Genomic DNA, 18995 nt, shown 5'->3' on the forward strand with positions numbered 1-18995 from the left:
AATTAAACTTTGCACTGTTCATTGGAACTCATCACAACACAGTTTAGTCCTATTCAAGAAATAGAATATCTGATGGAATAACTGTACTCTTAGAATTATTTATAATTCTAAAGAAACTGAATGTTTGTAGCAAACTACTAAAAGCACAGGTCACTTGGAAATTTCACTTGAATTTTACATGAATGTCTATAAGTGCACTTGTGTCTATTTGTGCAGTGTAAATCACTTGAAAAAATCACTGTTATTCCTAACTACTGCATTCTGTGCAAAGCAATTATTGTTGTTGTTGTTGCTGTTGTTGTTGTTGTTGTTGCTGCTGCTGTTGTTGTTGTTGTTGTTGTTGTTGTTGTTGTTGTTGTTGTTGTTGTTGTTGTTGTTGTTGTTGTTGTTGTTGTTGTTGTTGTTGTTGTTGTTGTTGTTGTTGTGAAAAAATTCTGACTTGTTGGCTGAATGGTCAGTGTACTGGCCTTCGGTTCAGAGGGTCCGGGTTCGATTCCCGGCTGGGTCAGGGATTTTAAGCGCTTCTGATTAATTCTTCTGGCTTGAGGACTGGGTGTATGTGTCCGTCCCAACACTCTCCTTATCATATTCGGACAACATGCCACACTACCAACCACAGAAACACCCGCGACCCCACAGGTGTGGGGAAAAAGCAGTAGGAAAAGAAAAAGAAGAAGAAGATTGTTGTTGTGAAAAGTCTGTTCCTAGAAGAAAAAAAAAAAAACATATCACTTTAACTACCACATTTAATATAATGTCTATGTGAATTATTTAACACTTGTTGTACAAAAAGTGAAGTCTCTGAATATTCTGTTATTCACATCATAATGTTAAAGTATAAGTTGAGTTCACTTGGAAAAGTCATTATTAAGGCTTCTAGTATACACGTATATGTTAGTTATACAAGCCTTAGAATCACCTTCTTCAATATTTAAAAGTCCCTCAATGAGGTTCAACTTACTGAAAGTTTATAAGTACCATAACACCGGAATTTTTCTATGTTCTACAACTCGCACATCACTTAGGCATAGTCTCATCCTGCAGGCTGACTTTGTATCATGCTGTGAACCAACATCGTCATGTTGCCGGTGTGAACTGAAGTGACAGGATGAATAGTTATGGCCTTTTATACAGATCTAACTCTGACGTAATGTTTTATAAAATCTTGAATATCTCCATAATCCCTGGATCAATTTTGGAAAAATTAACATTAGGAGAGCTTTAGTATGTGTACTATAAGATGCCATTATTTCTGAATCGATGCGACAATTGGTTTAGTATATAGCAAATTTTTTGCTTGGATGTTTCCAGATCGTATGACGCAACCTGTCCTTGACACCGCTCTGGCTGTGTGATGACGAAAATAGCATTGTGTAGGTTGACTACTTGCTCCTGCGAGAGTTTGTTAGTATGAGCACTGAAAATACACTCGCTAATAATTTTATATACATATATTTTATATATTTTATATTATAAACATGCAGCACAAATTTCCCTCAGTTAGTATTAAGACAGTATAAATTGTTCAGTGACAATCATGACCTTTTCAAGTCTTTATTTAAAATATTACACTAAAGACTTTTTAAAATGTAGTATTTTAAAGTGTTTCACTGAAATTTGCAGGACAAATAATAAAGATACTTTTACAGTAATACAGAGTTGACATTTTTAATTGAACTTCAAAACTCAAGAGGACATCACCAAAGAAGAAATGTCATTTCCACAAGAATTTTATATCATAGTTTATCTGTTGTGTGCATAGATTTTAAGTTTATTACATTGTAGCTGAGGATGGTCCAATAGTGGACCAAAACTAGTGCTACTTTTAATGAGGGCCTATATTAAAAATTCAATCATGGTTACTGAATTCTCACTGCCATCAAGAGCATTCGAGATCCCAGTCTTTTTTAAACTTTTAAAAATAGTTTTATTCTCAATTATAGAGTCCGAAAAGTGAGAATCTATTTGCAAATGGTTTTTAAGATGGTCTCTGTATTTTTCCAGTTGGTGTATGTGTAGCAGAAGCCACCCCTGCTAAATAAAGCCATGCTATAGAAAGCGTGCCAACCCACCAGCTGATCGCTACCAAATGTTATGAATTGTACTTCCAAACGTAATACATGGTGACTGGAAGCATTCTTTGGATAACTGCAGCTGTTGAAAGCCAGATCTATATTTTTATGTATATTTCTTGCTTGTTCTCTACATTTATCACATCAGGATTTACCTAAACAGCTGTAACTGAGATAAGAGAGACAGCATTGTTTAGGTTAGGTATGCTATCAAGTGCCTGGATAGTGACAGGAGTTCCACAACAAAATTTACAACAAACAAATTAAAACATGAAAGCTTTCCATATTTATGGATATTTAAAGGTGTGGAGGCAATGTTTAATTTCATACGTTAGTGTCTCCATGTATTATTAGTATTTGTGACACGAATAAGGCAAAAGGTATTTATCTGAACTCAATGGGCTTGTGTACTGGGATTTTATCTCCCCTTATCATCCATTGTTTGAAACGGCTGTTAATTGGAGTGATCTACACTGTCAATGTATTTAAATCTATTATCTGCCATTATTACATCTAGCTGCGATCATTCCATTCATTCGATAAGTAAATCAATTCTGGCGCACATGCGCATGACTTGTTTCTGAACTGTGAACTACGGCAGCTTCCGGCTTTAGGAATTTATCTTTATTTCCATATGAGACATGTTTTGCCTTTCATTGAAGGCATCATCAGTCACAGTACTACCTCAAGGCATAAATCAGGTACCTGATTTGTATTTAAATTATAATTACTAAGAATAATATTGACATATTACAGTAGGGATAGTCAATGGAAAAACATGTTCAGTGATAATATGGATACCAACATATCAGCCGTTGGCTGTAAATTAATAGTTGTGAAGAATACAGCGTCAAAATGTGATCAAAATATGTTAATACTGTATAACCTTTGTAAGACATACCCTAACATTTTGACGCCGTATCCTTCACAACTGATAATTTACAGCCAACGGCTGATATGTTGGTATCCATATTATCATTTTTCCCAATATTTTTCCATTAACATACGGACACTGAAGATTAGGTCTGTTGTGGACCTGTTAGGTCTGAAGCCATACTGTTCCTCTTCAAACTGTGGCTCTAAGATGACTCACAATCTGCTCTCTAAGATTTTCTCAAGAATCTTAAGCCCATGAGAAAGGAGTGTTATTCCCCAGTAGTTGGAGCATTTTTGGCGATTTCCTTTCTTAAACAAGGGTATAATGACACCCTTGCTCCAATCAGTAGGCATCTTGCCATCTTTCCAAACTGCATTGAGCACTCTATGTAGCCACTGTAAACCCTGGACTCCTGCTGCTTTAACCATGGCCTTTGCCATATGACAGGCGGTCTCATAAGGCTTCAGATTTCTTCTACCAAATTAGCTAAATTTGAAAGACGGTCTCATAAGGCTTCAGATTTCTTCTACCAAATTAGCTAAATTTGAAAGAATATTCTACAAGTTAATATTTGTAATTGTTTTGATATGGATTTAGTACCAATCCATTTCCGAGGCCAGAATTTCAATCTCCCCAGTCAACACACTGAAACTACCAGATTCCAACAATGCCTGAAACGTTTTTCAAGTAAGGTCATTCTTATTTAACTTTGCTGAAAGATTGTGTGCAAGAAGTGTTAAACCACCTCTTTAAATATATGTATATTTGTTCTCCTATGTTTTCTCAATAGTTCAAAAGGAACTTCCGTTTCAAACACGGACAGCAACAATGGACATTGATTCCGTACCGTACGAGACGTTATGGCAGGCTTGTCAATTTCAAGTTAATTTCACTTTTTATCATTGAAGACAAAAGGTTTTGCAAGAAATGAGGTCAATTTGGGTAAATAATGTATATATATTTATATATTTTGCATTTCTCAAATAGTCCTTAAAAAGACATTGGGTTCTTCCATTTTCTTTTTTTACATTTTTTTCAGTTTCTGATTTGAGTTTTGTAATCTAACACGTGATTTTATGGCTGATGAAGTCTCAGATAGAGATGAAACATGTCCCTAAATATTTTAAATATGTTTTTAATTAAATAGTTCACTTGTAAAGTGGTGTGTATTGATTGGGTGGACCAAAACCTAACATTGTTTCTTAGTTTTAAATTCAGTGCTGCCAAATTGCATTATTGATGGGTAAAAATTCATAAGATACATATACATAAAATACATAATATGATGGAGGGATCTGTTATGTACTTTGGCTGCCATGTGTGTGAACTTTCAGCCATCCTCACTTTGCAGTCCTTTGCCTAGATTCCACCATCATAGACGTTGTCTATACATTGCACTTGTACTTTTGTACCATATTTCTGTGTATTCCTAAGGGCTGCTGTTCTGCCATATGATAAATAAATAAAATTCATATGATATTTATAAGCTATTGAGGGAATTAGATTACTAAATTTTGTAAATAATACTAATATTTTATGAATCTTACAACAATTAAAAACTAATTTTAAAAGTAATACTGAAGTCTACTTGCTTGATTAATTTAGAAAATTTACACTTACATTTTATCACTGCTACTATACACCATTGAATCTTCCTCCACCTCCTGGTCACAATCCAGTTATAGATTTTTGTTACTAGTCTTGGGTTGCACTGCATTACTGAGTCAAATGCTGCAAATTTATCAGGCTTGAAGAAGACCTTAGTTTTACCAATACAATAGTCTTGTTGGTTGAAGCCCATGGTATGTAATAAAGCCTGGAAAGGAAATGGACAAATGACTTTGCTGATAAGAGAGTATACAAAACAAAAGAGTTCAAAGTGTATTCACCTTGTGACGTTATTATGGTAGCTTGGATATGGGTGTCGTATTTGGGTAAGTATGTACACTCAGAATAATCTCGCAATACACCAGAGTGGAAATGGTAAGTTAATATACCAACAAAACAAACACGATCATAGAAGAATATAACTAAGTCATGAACTTGGACACTAGTCCGACTAACGCAGTAACATAAACAAACAGCAGTCTATGCAAGCATGGCATGCCATGAAAAAGATTTACAGCTCTCCAGAAAAATCCATACGTATACAAGTACTCAGATTCCAGTTTCAAAGCGAAGGGTTTTAGCAGAGCGCATAGGGAAGCATTTTACTGTGTCCATTTTTTCAGAGGGACCCGAGGTAAGTACAGATAATTAAAGGACATGGAAATGCGTGTGATAAAAATCAGGGAAAAAGAAGGAACAGTTTTTTCATAATAATAATATATTACCACTAACACCAAGAAGGATTTTTACAAGCCAAAGAAAGTGAAACAGATAATTAAAGAAACCAACAATATTTTAAAGATTAGATACTTCTAATTTTCAAAAAGTAAATGGGACGACCATTTAACAACACTGTTTGCTATTTAAAAAAACAGCTAGACTCGAAACAAGATGAATTTTACAATAGTTTTCATTGGGAGTATCCTACAAAACGGTAAAACAGATATTATCCATTAATACAAAAATTTTAAGAGAATTTAAAAAGGCATTAGGCCACTGTACAATCGTAAAAGTAGAAGAAAAGAAAAAACCCGGGACAGGAACATGGGGAAAAAGGGAAGGACGTGCAAAAGAACAGTACCTAAGGCTGGCAACAGGAATTAGGAAAGATAGAACCTACAAGCATTAATAGAATTCAAAATTTCGAACAGAAGCTAGGCGTTCATATGAATACAATTAGTCCTATTCTTGCGTTTGTTCACCAAGTCTTTTAGAATCCAGTGGTTCATATCACAGTAATCACTTGACGTAATTGAAAGTCAAATTTTGAAAAAAGATCGTAATGCAGTTGCAAGAAAAACACCACTGTCAACAGCTCAGACTAGCAATATTATAGGCGTGAACAGTCATTAGCAGCCAGTACGGTATGATGAAATCAGGAAGTGCAGCATTAAAAAGAAAGTGAAGTATGGCAAGGGAATATAAATTTAAAGTTCGCTCACCCGTCCAGCAGTCCTGACCAGCCGCTAGCACAAATAAAAGAAAGTCCTCCCTCCACACAAGTCGTGTTCTTCATCCAACTCGCCGATCGAGCCCAGAGCAGGCCTTATTTATATTACGATGGAAATGTCCAGAAAAGACGAGAGCAGAAGGTACACATTGCACAGCGAGGCGGTAGGGGAGGAAAGGAGGGAGGGCAACAGCAGGAACAGTACGAACTGGAAGGGCGAAGAGAGCACACACACAGAGGTTAGTAGCAGCACGTCGAGTGTAGCAGACGTAGAATCACGTAGAATAGTAGAAAATTTTGGAGTATGTTATAACCTTCAGGATTAAAACTCCAATTCCCCAGTGCCCAGATGAGAATTCACCAGTCCCACAGGTATGGTCAACACATGAAAGAGAGACTTCGCTCTTTGATATTGAAGTGAAGATCAATGGAGACATCATTCTCCTAGGCTACTATTGAATTACTATGAAACCAATTGGTGAAATCCAGAGTACTCTTTGCTGATTATAGCAAAGTATGACCAAAATAATTAAAAATTACTTAGGATAGGCAAATTAAAATAATTCAAGCTGAAAATGAAAGACATAATGACATAAAATACTTTTCATGTTGGCAAATTTATTTCACTAAAACAGTAACTCCAAAACAATTCATGCACATTATATATAGCACAATTTTTCATTATTGAGATGAATTAATTTATTTTTATAAGGATTATGTGATTTATCTCAAAGCAAGGATTTTTTTATTTTATGATAGTACAGTATTTAATACCGGTAGGTAAAATGAACAAAATAACACTTCAAATATTGTTTTATCTTATAAATAAAGTTGTAGGGGGTCCGCTGTCTGTAATTTTGTTGGTTTTGACAATTTTTCAGATATTTATCTGTTTTAGGTCAACTCAAGACCGAATCAGTGGTTTTTACTTTTCGTGTCTGTTTGTCTGTTTGTTTGTTTGTTCCACCATCACGGCAAAATGGCTGGATAGATTTCAACCAAACTTCATATTTGGAGTATGCTCACCCCGAGGAAGGTTTCTATATGCATTTCATTTTAAAATTTTTGATTAGATGGTGGTTTATAGGAAAACCAGAATGGTTTTCCTCCATTTTCTCTTATACTATTGATTTCCTGTAAACTCCGTGGACCGTATGTGAAACGTCTCTTCATTATAAACAACTTTCGTTATGTTCATAATTTATCTTACTATTCAAATGACGGAGAAATTTACTATTTTCCGCGGGTATCATGGTCTGTGTGTGCGACCGACAGACCGACAACGAACCCACAGGTTACCATGGCAACGTCTCTGACTGCTTGCCACCAGGGAAGTAACGTATTGCCATTTTCCTCATCATACCTTTAAATTCATGGTTGTTCCTTGGGTAGAAGGCAAGAAAGGGCATCAATCGGCCATTCTGCGGGATATTGGCGGAATATCGTTGGAGTTTATAACCGTCCTCGAATAGCTTAAGTAATAACACCATTAGTCATCTTATCTGTTGACCTAAGAATGCCTGCGCCTAAATTTCTCCTCTGTTACCTCTTTCTTATATCCATAACTCACACCAGCATAATTTATTGAGGGGCATTTGAATTTCCAATACATTCACTTGGTATTTACATATTTGTCGTCATCCGGCTGTCCTCAGTTTTAATCCATTTTCTATTAATTTCAACTATCTTTACTGAATTATTTTCTTCCTTAATTACACCATATGTATGCGAGAGCTAATCCCGAAAGCTTGACACTCTTTCCTTTGAAGAAATATTCCAAGCTATGCAAATGTATAATTTTTGGCCCCGGAAAATATCGAAATATGGATACAATTTTAACGACAGTGCAGACCTTCGTTTTGGGATAATTGGTGGCTAATCTGTAAGTCTTATCACAAATCAGAAAGCACAATCGCGTTTCATTTTGGAGAGATCTACAACTTTGGTCCTATGACTTTTTATCGTATTTCTATTCCTTATACATTAAATAGAGCTGTATTTCTCGATTTCAAGTTAATTTTGTACTTTCACACGTATATGTTAACATTAATTTGGCACACTTATAGGAAAGATAGAATCATGACATTCGGCATGCACACTGGCATGGCCAGTGGCAATGTGATAGCCAAATTTTATGATTCTATCTGTCACATGAGTATCACAAATATAAAGTAGTATGTGAAAACTGTACAAAATTTCACACCCAATGATTCTAACTCAATCTAACCCATAAACATAGGAGATACGAGAAGATGTCATGGGACCAACCATGTAGAACACTGAAGGAGGCGTCTGATGGTGAGGTCCGTTTGGAGATATGTCGCAGAGTTTCAAAGCAGTAACTCTCAAAATAAAGGTCTGCAATTCTAGAGTGTTTCTGTACATTGACTATTTTGGCGACATTTCTGTACAGTTATCTGTTTCAGGTGTAATAATGACCACCTGCATATTTTTAGCTTTGGTGTCTGTTTTTCTGTTTGTTTGTCTATAACTTGGAAACTACTGGATATATTTCCACCAAAATTCATATTTAGAATCCACCTGTCCTTGGGTAGGTTTCATGGTGAATATTGTTTCCAAATCCACGAAATGACTGGGGGGGTTTATACAAATCCGAAACCGTGATTTTGCACTCCCACAAAATATACACAACCAAACTTAATAGAAATCTACCTGCCTTAATGGAAATTAATTTTTAAACATTTTTTCTCATGTGCATCATTTCGGTAAGAGGATTTATAAGGGAGATATCATTAACTGGACTTAACTTAAGAACGGGCGCGTGTTGAGCGTATTTCTTACAATTTGAAAACTATTGAAGATATTTGAACCAAACTTTACATTTAGCATCTACCTTTCCAAAGGTAGATTTTAAAGGTCAATAACATTTCCTGTTCCTGGAATGGACTGGCAGTTTATAGGGAACCGAAATGGTGAATTTACTCTTCCACAATATATATAGTACATGACCAACCTGACTGGAAATCGACCAAATTTGTTGGAAATCCATTTCTGAAACTTTTTTCATGTGTATTTTTTCGACAGAAAGATTAATAAGGGAGATATCATGAATGTTCGGTTTTGCAGGGTAAGTCCAGCAGACATAGACCAAAAGGTGTTGTACGTGGAGCAGATTCCTTATTTATCTATATAAGTAAAATCCTAATGACTGTGTGCCTGTACATTGACTATTTTGGCGAAGTGTTCGCACAGCTACGCGTTTAAGGGGTAATAATAACAACCATCTGCATAATTTTTTGGTTTAGTTTCCTGAAAGTCCTAATTTTAACCCTCCTAGCCCAAAATCCACATTGCGGCATAATCTGCCAGATGAACAAGAAAACAGAAATTTGGCAAAATTATACGTTTTAGCCTGTAACGGACGGAACATTTCCAAGAGCTTTAAATTTTTCACTTTTTTCCCCGAAGAATATCTAAATATGGAGGCAATTTTAATGATGGTGCAGATCTTCGCGAAGTCCTGTCACATAAGGGAAGGCACAATCTCCGTTCGATTTGGAGTGATCTACAACCTTGGTCTTATGACTTTTTGTTGTATCTGTATCCCTCTTACTTTTGATTTTTGTCTATTTCTCGATGTTAAGTAAATTTGGATTTTTCACATGCATAATTCATACTTTTAATCACTTATAAGAAAGATAGAATCATCAAACCCTACACGAAAATTGGCCCACCCAGTAGCCATATGTGAGCCAAATGCTATGTATGTAGCTGTCACATAATTATCTGAAAAGTAATGCAATGTGAGATAATCTTACAAAACCTTTACCCTATTCAACGTTTCTAACTCAATCTGACCCATGAATAGATCAGATATCATACGACCAGCCATTTAGGCTGCTAAATCTGACGTCTTATGGTTCAATCCTTTGTCGATATGACGTATCGTTTTGCAGCAGTCAATCTGTAAATGAAGGTTTGCAATATTTAAAGCATGCATATATTTTTGTGTGTCGATCTATATATATATATTCACTGATGTTGTCTTGTAGCGATCGAGAAGGAGTGTGTCTGCTATTGTAATCAGTACTCCCCACCGACTTTGACTGGCAGTAGGAATGGGGTCCTTCTCCAACACCTGTGTAACTGGCATTAGTAAGGAAGGCCTACCATTGTAGTGAATAATTCACTTCTAGATTTGACTTGCAGAAGGCAAGGGAGCATGCATTGTTGTTTAAAAGTCCCCTACCCAATTGTGTTTGGCTGTAGGCAAGGGTACCCGGCCTTATAAACAAATGTATCCATCTAAAATGTGACTGGTATTAGGCATAGTAGCGTGCTATTTGATGGAAACTCACCAAATTGGTGTGACTGGTATAAGCTGGCTGGCTGTAGGAAAAGGGGCCTGTCATTATAATTAAAACTGCACAATTCAATTTCGACTGGTAGTAGGGAAGTTGCCAAACATTCTAATGAAAACTGTAGTCGGTCTGGAAGTAGGAAAGGGGGCCTGCCATTGCAACGAAAACTCCCGAATCGATTGTGACCACACAGTAGGCGATGGGGCCTGCAATTATAATGAAAACTTCCCAACTCGATTGTGAATGGCAGTAGGCAAGTGAGCCTGCCGTTATCAACACAAATCCGTAACAAGCACTTTACATTGGAAACACCGCATTGGGAACCTCCCTATGCTGTTTATCGGATAACGCCAAGAGACATGCCATTTTAAAACAATCTTATTTATTGTATGTACAGTATTTACTTCAATATTCAAATACAATGTAGAATACTGTAGCGAAGCACGGGTACATTTGCTAGTTTCTGATATAGTAGTCATACAATAGAAGGAAAGCGTTGACCTCTGGGAAAGTTCTTGCTTTATGTCTTGGAAGGCAACGTATTAAATTAACAATTGCCTAGTACTTGCACTGAAAAAGTGCTCATTTAATAATAAATATCGTACAAAAGGACTTCCCATGCTATTTCCTGGGTCATAAGACATATGAGACTGAACTGCACATATTGACTCCCCGTTATGAAATGCAGGTATTAGATAATATAATGGAGTGAAAGAGATTTATTTCATGTCACATGCACATAAACGGGATTACTTGCATAGGGAAATATCCAAAATAAAGAAGTGCAATTTGATCTGGATGATTTCTGACAAAAGTTACGAAAATGTTGCAAACTTCAGGCTGGGAAGACTTTGAAGTAAGGAGATGAGCTGCTCACCTTAGCGGTATATTCTGAGCTGTTAGTTGAGAGATAGCATGGAATGACATTAGCAGATGAATAAGCTTGAATGGATTTTCTAAAAGTAGGAAGGATCATAATGTGCAGATAAAGTGGGAATTCAAAAAGACAAATCATGGCAAATATTCATTTATAAGAAGGATTAAGGATTGGAATATTTACCAAGGATATGTATGAATACTTCTTTGAAATCATTTAAGAAAAGACTAGGTAAACAATTGATAAGTGGTGCTGATTGATTACAAGCTGTCATTGGAGAGATGGATGGTGTGGAATGACATTAGTAGGCGCCTCCTCCCCATTCCACAGCCTTGCCTCCCCACCGAAGGTGGAGCAAGCTTCAGAACACACACATCATTAATTCACAAGACATTGGATATTATATTGGACATCATAAATTTAGAAATAATGGACTAACTATACTGGTATTATAAATTTACTCATTCAGATCAAATATTTCGGTTTCCCTATGGGAATCAATATCTTTATCATCTGATGGCCAGGCAGGCATCAATTTTTTAAAATGAGACAAAGCGTCTCATAGTGCACTGGCACTGCTGGTTACTCCAAGCAGCCTACACAGTGGCCTCCACAGTATGCACTAGCCATGCATCTTGGTAGGTGTGCTATTTACCACCTTATGAGCCCAACTTAGCACACTGGGGCAAAACATTGGCAACCAGGAATGAGTTAGCTGGAAAATTTATAACGTATAATAACGGACCAACTATATTGGTACCCCTAGTGGAACATATAAGAAAGAATTTCCACCTTATCAATACTGTTTATTGTAAAAAAATGTTATCTTACAGTACCGGTTTCGACCTTATCTGGTCATCATCAGCTGAACATAGTTTTGTACCTTTAAGAATATATTAGGCAATAATTGACATTACTCTGTCTAAAGGGAAATGCTGTGAGGAAAGAACATATCTGAACGTGTCTAAATTGGGCATACTAAATGTAAATTGAATATGTGTTATCATTTAGGGTACGTGGGTACATTTTAAGAGACCCACATCATTGCCTATGATCACAGCACCAATTGATGCACAACTATGGATAAAAACTCTAACACGGGAGTCAAATGAAGATATATGCAAGACATGCATATTCAAACTTATGACGTGTTTTTACACATTTTTACACATGTTGTCTTAATGTATTTTAATATGTTCAGTGTATTTTAATGTGTTTTATTATATTTTTCAACATTAAAAACTTCATATCTGGTCTGTATTGAAAGGAGATAACATACAATAGAAGGAAATTTGATTGATCCACCTTTTTTCAATACATAATATGTTGTTAATATGATCACAACATTTTTATTCAATACCGGTTTCGGTGTCTATGGACACCATCATCAGCTGAAACAGGTCGTATAAGCAAAGATAAACCAGTATGTAGTATATATAATAAACCCTTAGTAAATGACATTAATAGGATGAAGTAAAAATACAATGCTTAAAAGAATATAAACAAGTTATGTGCTTGCTGGTCAAAGTATAAAATGAAAGTGAAGATATTAACAAATGTTTGAAGATATGATCATTTTGAAATAGTTAAAAAGTAATCTGTCAATACAGACATGAAACTCATAAATCACCCCTAGTGGTATGCATACCACACTTTGAATACCACTGCCCTAGCATTTGCTTCTTTTTGATGATTTGTTTATATGGCCAGTTTGTCAATTTGCCTGTTGCCAAGAATTTTAAAATCATTACCAGTAGGAATTTAAAAAGAAATAGATGAAACATATGCCTTATTTAAACCTTGATGTTAGGTTATTGGCTCTAGCTAAGCCAAACAAGTTTAACTTGTGTTAGGGTGGCCAGTTCCTTTCTGTTCCTCCTCATGCCAACAGCATGTGGCAACCTATCTAAATGGTGAAGATGCTCAATGTCGCTTGACTTTGAGAATCTCATGGGATCCAGTGTTTCAGCATGGCTACATTGTTAATCGGTAGCAATTTAGGCTGCTCTCAACATAGAGTACAGAGAAAGTTCCATAGGTGCAACAGCTCCACTGGAGTACAGTTGCTACCTAGTAATGCATTTCACTTCACTTGCAGTGCTTAAGTCCTTCTTTACAGCCAAACTAAACTATTTTTCTTCTGTCAGGTCCTTGCACACAGGCCCTCTACATTATGTATGACCACACCTGATGAGAGGATTTCCAACGTTATTAAGCCATCATCAGACGAGCTGCTCCACAGCCATATATTTATATAACTATACTTATAAATAAGTCATTGATGTTTCACATTGGACAAACTTATTTACATTTTTCCCTATTATTTTGACATATGAATAGTAACACAGTAAAGGTTTCCACCTATTCAGTACTAATATGTATTTATAATGTTATAAATTACATGGAACTAGTTTCGACCCACCTAGGGGTCATCATCAGCCATATTAAAGCATACATAAGTTTTTTGTCGAATCCTAAAACATGTTATTTTTAACTGTAATAATCATAGGATTTATAATTTATAAAGTGAAGTGTGGTAATGAGATGAGAAATGTTGGTATGGTACAGGTGAGTAGTAAATAATAATATATATACAAACAAGTTTGGAACAAAGTACAAGTGGGATGCTTAGAGTTGTAAAAATATAACTTCGTGGATGTCAGTGGTCCTTGTACTAAAGAATCAATGTAAAATAACACATATAAACATATATACAAGTATGTACAAAGTCTGGAGAGTAAAGAGTGATACTCTTTTTATGTCGAGTCGGCTTGACACTGATCACTTATTAAGTGATCACTTATTAAGTGTCAAGCCGACTCGACATAAAAAGAGTATCACTCTTTACTCTCCAGACTTTGTACATACTTGTATATATGTTTATATGTGTTATTTTACATTGATTCTTTAGTACAAGGACCACTGACATCCACGAAGTTATATTTTTACAACTCTAAGCACCCCACTTGTACTTTGTTCCAAACTTGTTTGTATATATATTATTATTTACTATTCACCTGTACCATACCAACATTTCTCATCTCATTACCACACTTCACTTTATAAATTATAAATCCTATGATTATTACAGTTAAAAATAACATGTTTTAGGATTCGACAAAAAACTTATGTATGCTTTAATATGGCTGATGATGACCCCTAGGTGGGTCGAAACTAGTTCCATGTAATTTATAACATTATAAATACATATTAGTACTGAATAGGTGGAAACCTTTACTGTGTTACTATTCATACGTCATTCTCAGTTCAGTAAGGACCAACAACATGAAATTCATAACCCTTGACTATTATTTTGATGTTTGTAATACGTAAAACATAATAATATTAATATTCTCACTTTTTCCACAAGATACTTTATCCCATTCACCTAAGTCCTGAACTTAATTCTTTCTAGAATCAGTGCCTCAGAGGCCCCAGTCAGATCCTCCAACTCTGCAGTTGCCCTTGAGAGATTCACAAGTCATAAGAAATCAAGAATTTTACGTGATATTCTGGTGTTGGGTATTCAAGAGAGATTATTATTATTATTATTATTATTATTATTATTATTATTATTATTATTATTATTATTATTATTATTATTATTATTATTATTATTATTATTATTATTATTATTATTATTATTATTATTATTATTATTATTTCAAAAAAGCAGAATCTAAATGCATATTATATTTGTCAATAGTCAGGCACATCATTTAATATTTATGCTAGTCTTAGAATTTCTTGGAGAATAAATTCATTTCCAAAAATAGTAGGCTTCAAGCTAACTGTGAAATAGCTGAAAACTAACATCTTGGCACCATCATTGTGTCTGATTTTGCTGGTGCAGTCGGTTAAATAGTTTAGCCCATCTCATAAACAACCAATTAAATGCAGAATGAAATACTGATTATCACAATTAATTTCAACTAAGATGTATTTTCTAGTTATGGTACTCACCTTGCAAAACAGACTCGACTCTAAGCATGCCATCTGTGGAGGCAAAAATTTACTGTACATTGAGAACAACTCAGAGATGACAGTTCGAGATGGATATCCATTACGCATCAACTGAAGAACATACATAATTCCAGAACTTTCCAATTGTGTCAGTACTGAGCTTCCAACAAAATTTCCAGGGTTTCTCATTTGATTAGGCTTTATGCAGATGATGAATTTGCTGCCCTGGATTGACAGATTTCAATAAATCTATTTTAGAATTTATAAATAAAAAGATGAAAATCCAACAATAACAGCAACAAAACTTACCACATTTTCAGAATAATAAAACATGAGTAACTAATCTATGATTCATGTTTGGGGATGTTGCAATAAGGAACTCTTTGAGAAAGTTGCCATTTTACAAAAAAGAGCACTAAAAGTACTTTTTAATTTACCACCCTTAACACCTACAGATTATTTGTTTAAGAAATGCAGACTTCTACCACTCCACATGTTATGTGATAGAGCTTCAGCTATGATGGTATATAAAATTAAGCATAAATTGATTCATACAAACACTATCTGTATTACAAATTCTGACATACACTCATATAACACTCGAGGAGCAAAGAGAGTCCATACCAAATTTGTAAAAACTAGTAAGTATGGTTGTAACTCCTTATGGCACTACTCTGCAAAGGTGTACAATGCTCTTCCAAAACATATACAACAGGCAACAACAATTTCAAAATTTAAACAAAAAATAAATAATCAAGGGACAAAAGAAAATGAGCAGTAAATCTTTCAACCAAGTAATGTACAGTGGTATTATGTATTGTATTTATATTTGTGAGACTGTAACGTATTTAGAAATAAGCTATTATTGTATTGTCAATATATTGTAACTCTGCCAATATTAAATCTTGTATTGCGCCATAAGAGCCTCGGCTCAGGTGCCCTTTCTTGAGTAAATAAAAAACAAATTTTTTAAAGACACCAAGAGTGAGCAGATGTGAGACTACTGTATTTGCAGGAAGCAAAAATTTCCCAATGGTGTATGAAGAGGCATAAAGAAGAAAGCATGACAGGTAGCCTAAGAATAGAAAAGTTGAAATGTTTCCAGTAGACCTATATGACTTAATTTTTTAAAATTTAAACAGGGAAATTTAGAAAATTGTTTTTGTATTTTAGTGAAAGCTTGGTCTAATCAAGCAACTACAGTAATGAATATATTAGCCTGTATTGGTTCAACTGGTTTGATCTCAAGTACCATAAAACAGGGTTAAGTGGAACACATGTGATAAAGCAGATCACACATGCACAGATGTCAGATCAGTGCAACATGGATGATTTGTAATTAATTTAATAGAGCACACAATTTGTGTATATAAAGCGATTACATGCCATTTTAAGCATAAGTCTATTATAGGCCTATTTCGCTTAGAGCATTCCAAAACATGGTAACGAGGACAAGTCAAATCACACAGTGCACACACACAACTATCATCAGGTTCATAAAAGATCTTAGTTTTGCAGAGTTTATACTGGTATCCATGAATTGCCATAGAATTGACAAAATGTCAGAGATCCTGGTTTGTATTGGTCCAAGTTCTATTCGTCATTGCTTCAGTTGAATAGAATTCAGTACAAATATCATTCCTTTTGGCCAATCTTTCATCCAAGAGTTTCTTCCAATAGTCTGTATAAGGTACAGCGAGCTTGAATCTCAAATCTTCAATTAAAAAAGGCACCTTAGCAAGTTCATAAACCAGTCTTGATCTAGTAAATCTGGATACACAGTGGGTTGGCTTTAAGAATCGGGCTTTGATTTCTTCTAGAGTGTGTAGGTCATTCTTTGTTAGCTTATCCCAAATGATTTCCAGTCCATATGTTAAAATCGGAATTCTTTTTGCGTCAAACAAGATCATGGGTGTCTTAAGAGATAATCTATTTAAATTCTTGATGTCAAATATTGGTTTCATAGCTGCTGCAGCACGTAGCCTAATATGAAGCCTAAAGGAGTTTACTGTCATCTGCATCATCAAGCCTAGATATTTAAAACTCTTGTAAGTCACTTTGTCATTTGAGGGTATTCGTCCTCCATTCCTGAAAATCATGTAGTCAGTCTTTTCATTGTTCACTTGCAATTCATTTGTATCTGTCCAATTCTCCAGTGCATCCAGTGCTTTTTGTAGCTCTTTAACATCATGTGATCATAGAACCATATCATCAGCATACAAATACATGGTTACTTCATTTGACACCTCTTTTATCACTTGAACCACATCATAGATAGCTACATTAAACAATAAAGGGCTGAGAGGATCGCCCTGTAGAACGCCATTTGTCTGCGTGATCTCCCTCGATGAAGTTATATTGTCTGAAATGATGACAGTATTATTTCTTAACATCTTATGGATCAGGATAGTGAGAGCCTTGTCCTCTACAAGAGAATCAAGCTTTGACGATATAATGTTTCTTTTAAAATTATTAAAGGCCTTGGGAAAATCTATGAACACTGTGTGAAATTTACCCCTTGGTAGTCATAAGATGTTATGTTTATCGTCCAGTAGATTTCTTATTTCTTATTTTTAAGTATTGGTTTTAAATGGGAATCACCCCTCCCCCATCACACTTGGGCTATTGGTGAGTTTCTTTGATATTTGCTTTGGAGGTGTAATTTGGCATCTGTGCATATTTGATCTGCTTTACCTTGTTTTATGGTAGTTCTAGGAATAAACAAAGTGTTATTTACTTTTCAGGCTATTCTGTTTGGTCAACTCAAACAGCATATCAGGAGAATTTCTTCTCTTCGCAGTTTCCCTTGAGAGATAAATACTACAGTACCTGTCTGATAACTATTGGGCCTACTGGTACATCACTCATTGCACATATGCAATCACTTGATGTTCAGCTTCTTTTATGTGTAATAAATTCATTTTAAAGAATTTTTCAAGTATAAGTATCTCCTTTGGTTACTGTCTGAAGAATAATAAATTTTTTTAAAGGAAGTCAAACTTTTTTACAGTGATGTTTTCTAAAAGAACATGCAATGCAAGGACCACAGAGATGAGAACTAACAATAGTATGAAGTTTTACTTTAAGTGACAAGTGTAAAAAATGTTACCTTTATATCCATTTTTTCTAACAATAAAATTTGTTCATGTTTTCAAGTATTGGGGCACATTTTGTTACAAACATTACCTACACAAATCCATGTTTTCCAGTCTTTTCTTCACATATGAATGTTATTGGATCAAATGGTCTCGTATATATTCTAGAAAATATTATTAAGAGGTCACATAGATAAAATGGATCTTGTCAACTCCAAACTATTGGACACAACTGTTGATTCACATAAGAGCACTATGTCAATGCAAATATTTAAACCATGCTTGAACTTAGCCCTGACTAATGAAACAAGGAATGGGATACCAGTACTTTCTTTTCAGCCAAAATCACATAGTCAGATGTGTATACTTCAGTCTTGGCATGAGGATGAAGTGAAATGTATATTGGTTCTATTTTATGCTAATGTTATTAATATCAGAGTTGGGAAGTCATTAGTCATTTTTACTTGTAATCATTACTCTTTCCCAGGACCTCCTAGTAAGAACCAGGCTTGCTACCCCTGGACCATGGGGTTGACTAGATAAACAACAGATAGGAAATCTGACACCTGGGCAACTGCCCTAAATGCAGATCAGGGGTGATTGATTTACAAATTTAATTTTTACTTGTAATTTACTTCTTTAAATAGTAATTTTTATATTGCAGTAATTGGTATACATTGCATCAAAGCAGAACTAGAGAAAAGAATAAATGACATTGAAGATAATTTGTT

The 18995-nt window shown here is 35.0% G+C and overlaps 1 protein-coding gene across 1 annotated transcript in view; it reads right to left on the minus strand.

Moving 5' to 3' along the window:
* Nucleotides 1–18995, minus strand: part of LOC136858300 (unconventional myosin-VI) — a 384418-nt gene that overhangs the window by 167203 nt on the left and 198220 nt on the right. The window contains exons 13-14 of the mRNA XM_067137739.2: nt 15170–15394; nt 4570–4765 (exon numbers count right to left, since the gene is read on the minus strand). Of these exons, the coding sequence (XP_066993840.2) occupies nt 4570–4765; nt 15170–15394 (421 nt within the window). The remainder of the gene's footprint in view (nt 1–4569; nt 4766–15169; nt 15395–18995) is intronic.

Source organism: Anabrus simplex, chromosome 1, assembly GCF_040414725.1.
Source record: "Anabrus simplex isolate iqAnaSimp1 chromosome 1, ASM4041472v1, whole genome shotgun sequence".
In the NCBI taxonomy this organism is placed as follows: Eukaryota; Metazoa; Arthropoda; class Insecta; order Orthoptera; family Tettigoniidae; genus Anabrus; species Anabrus simplex.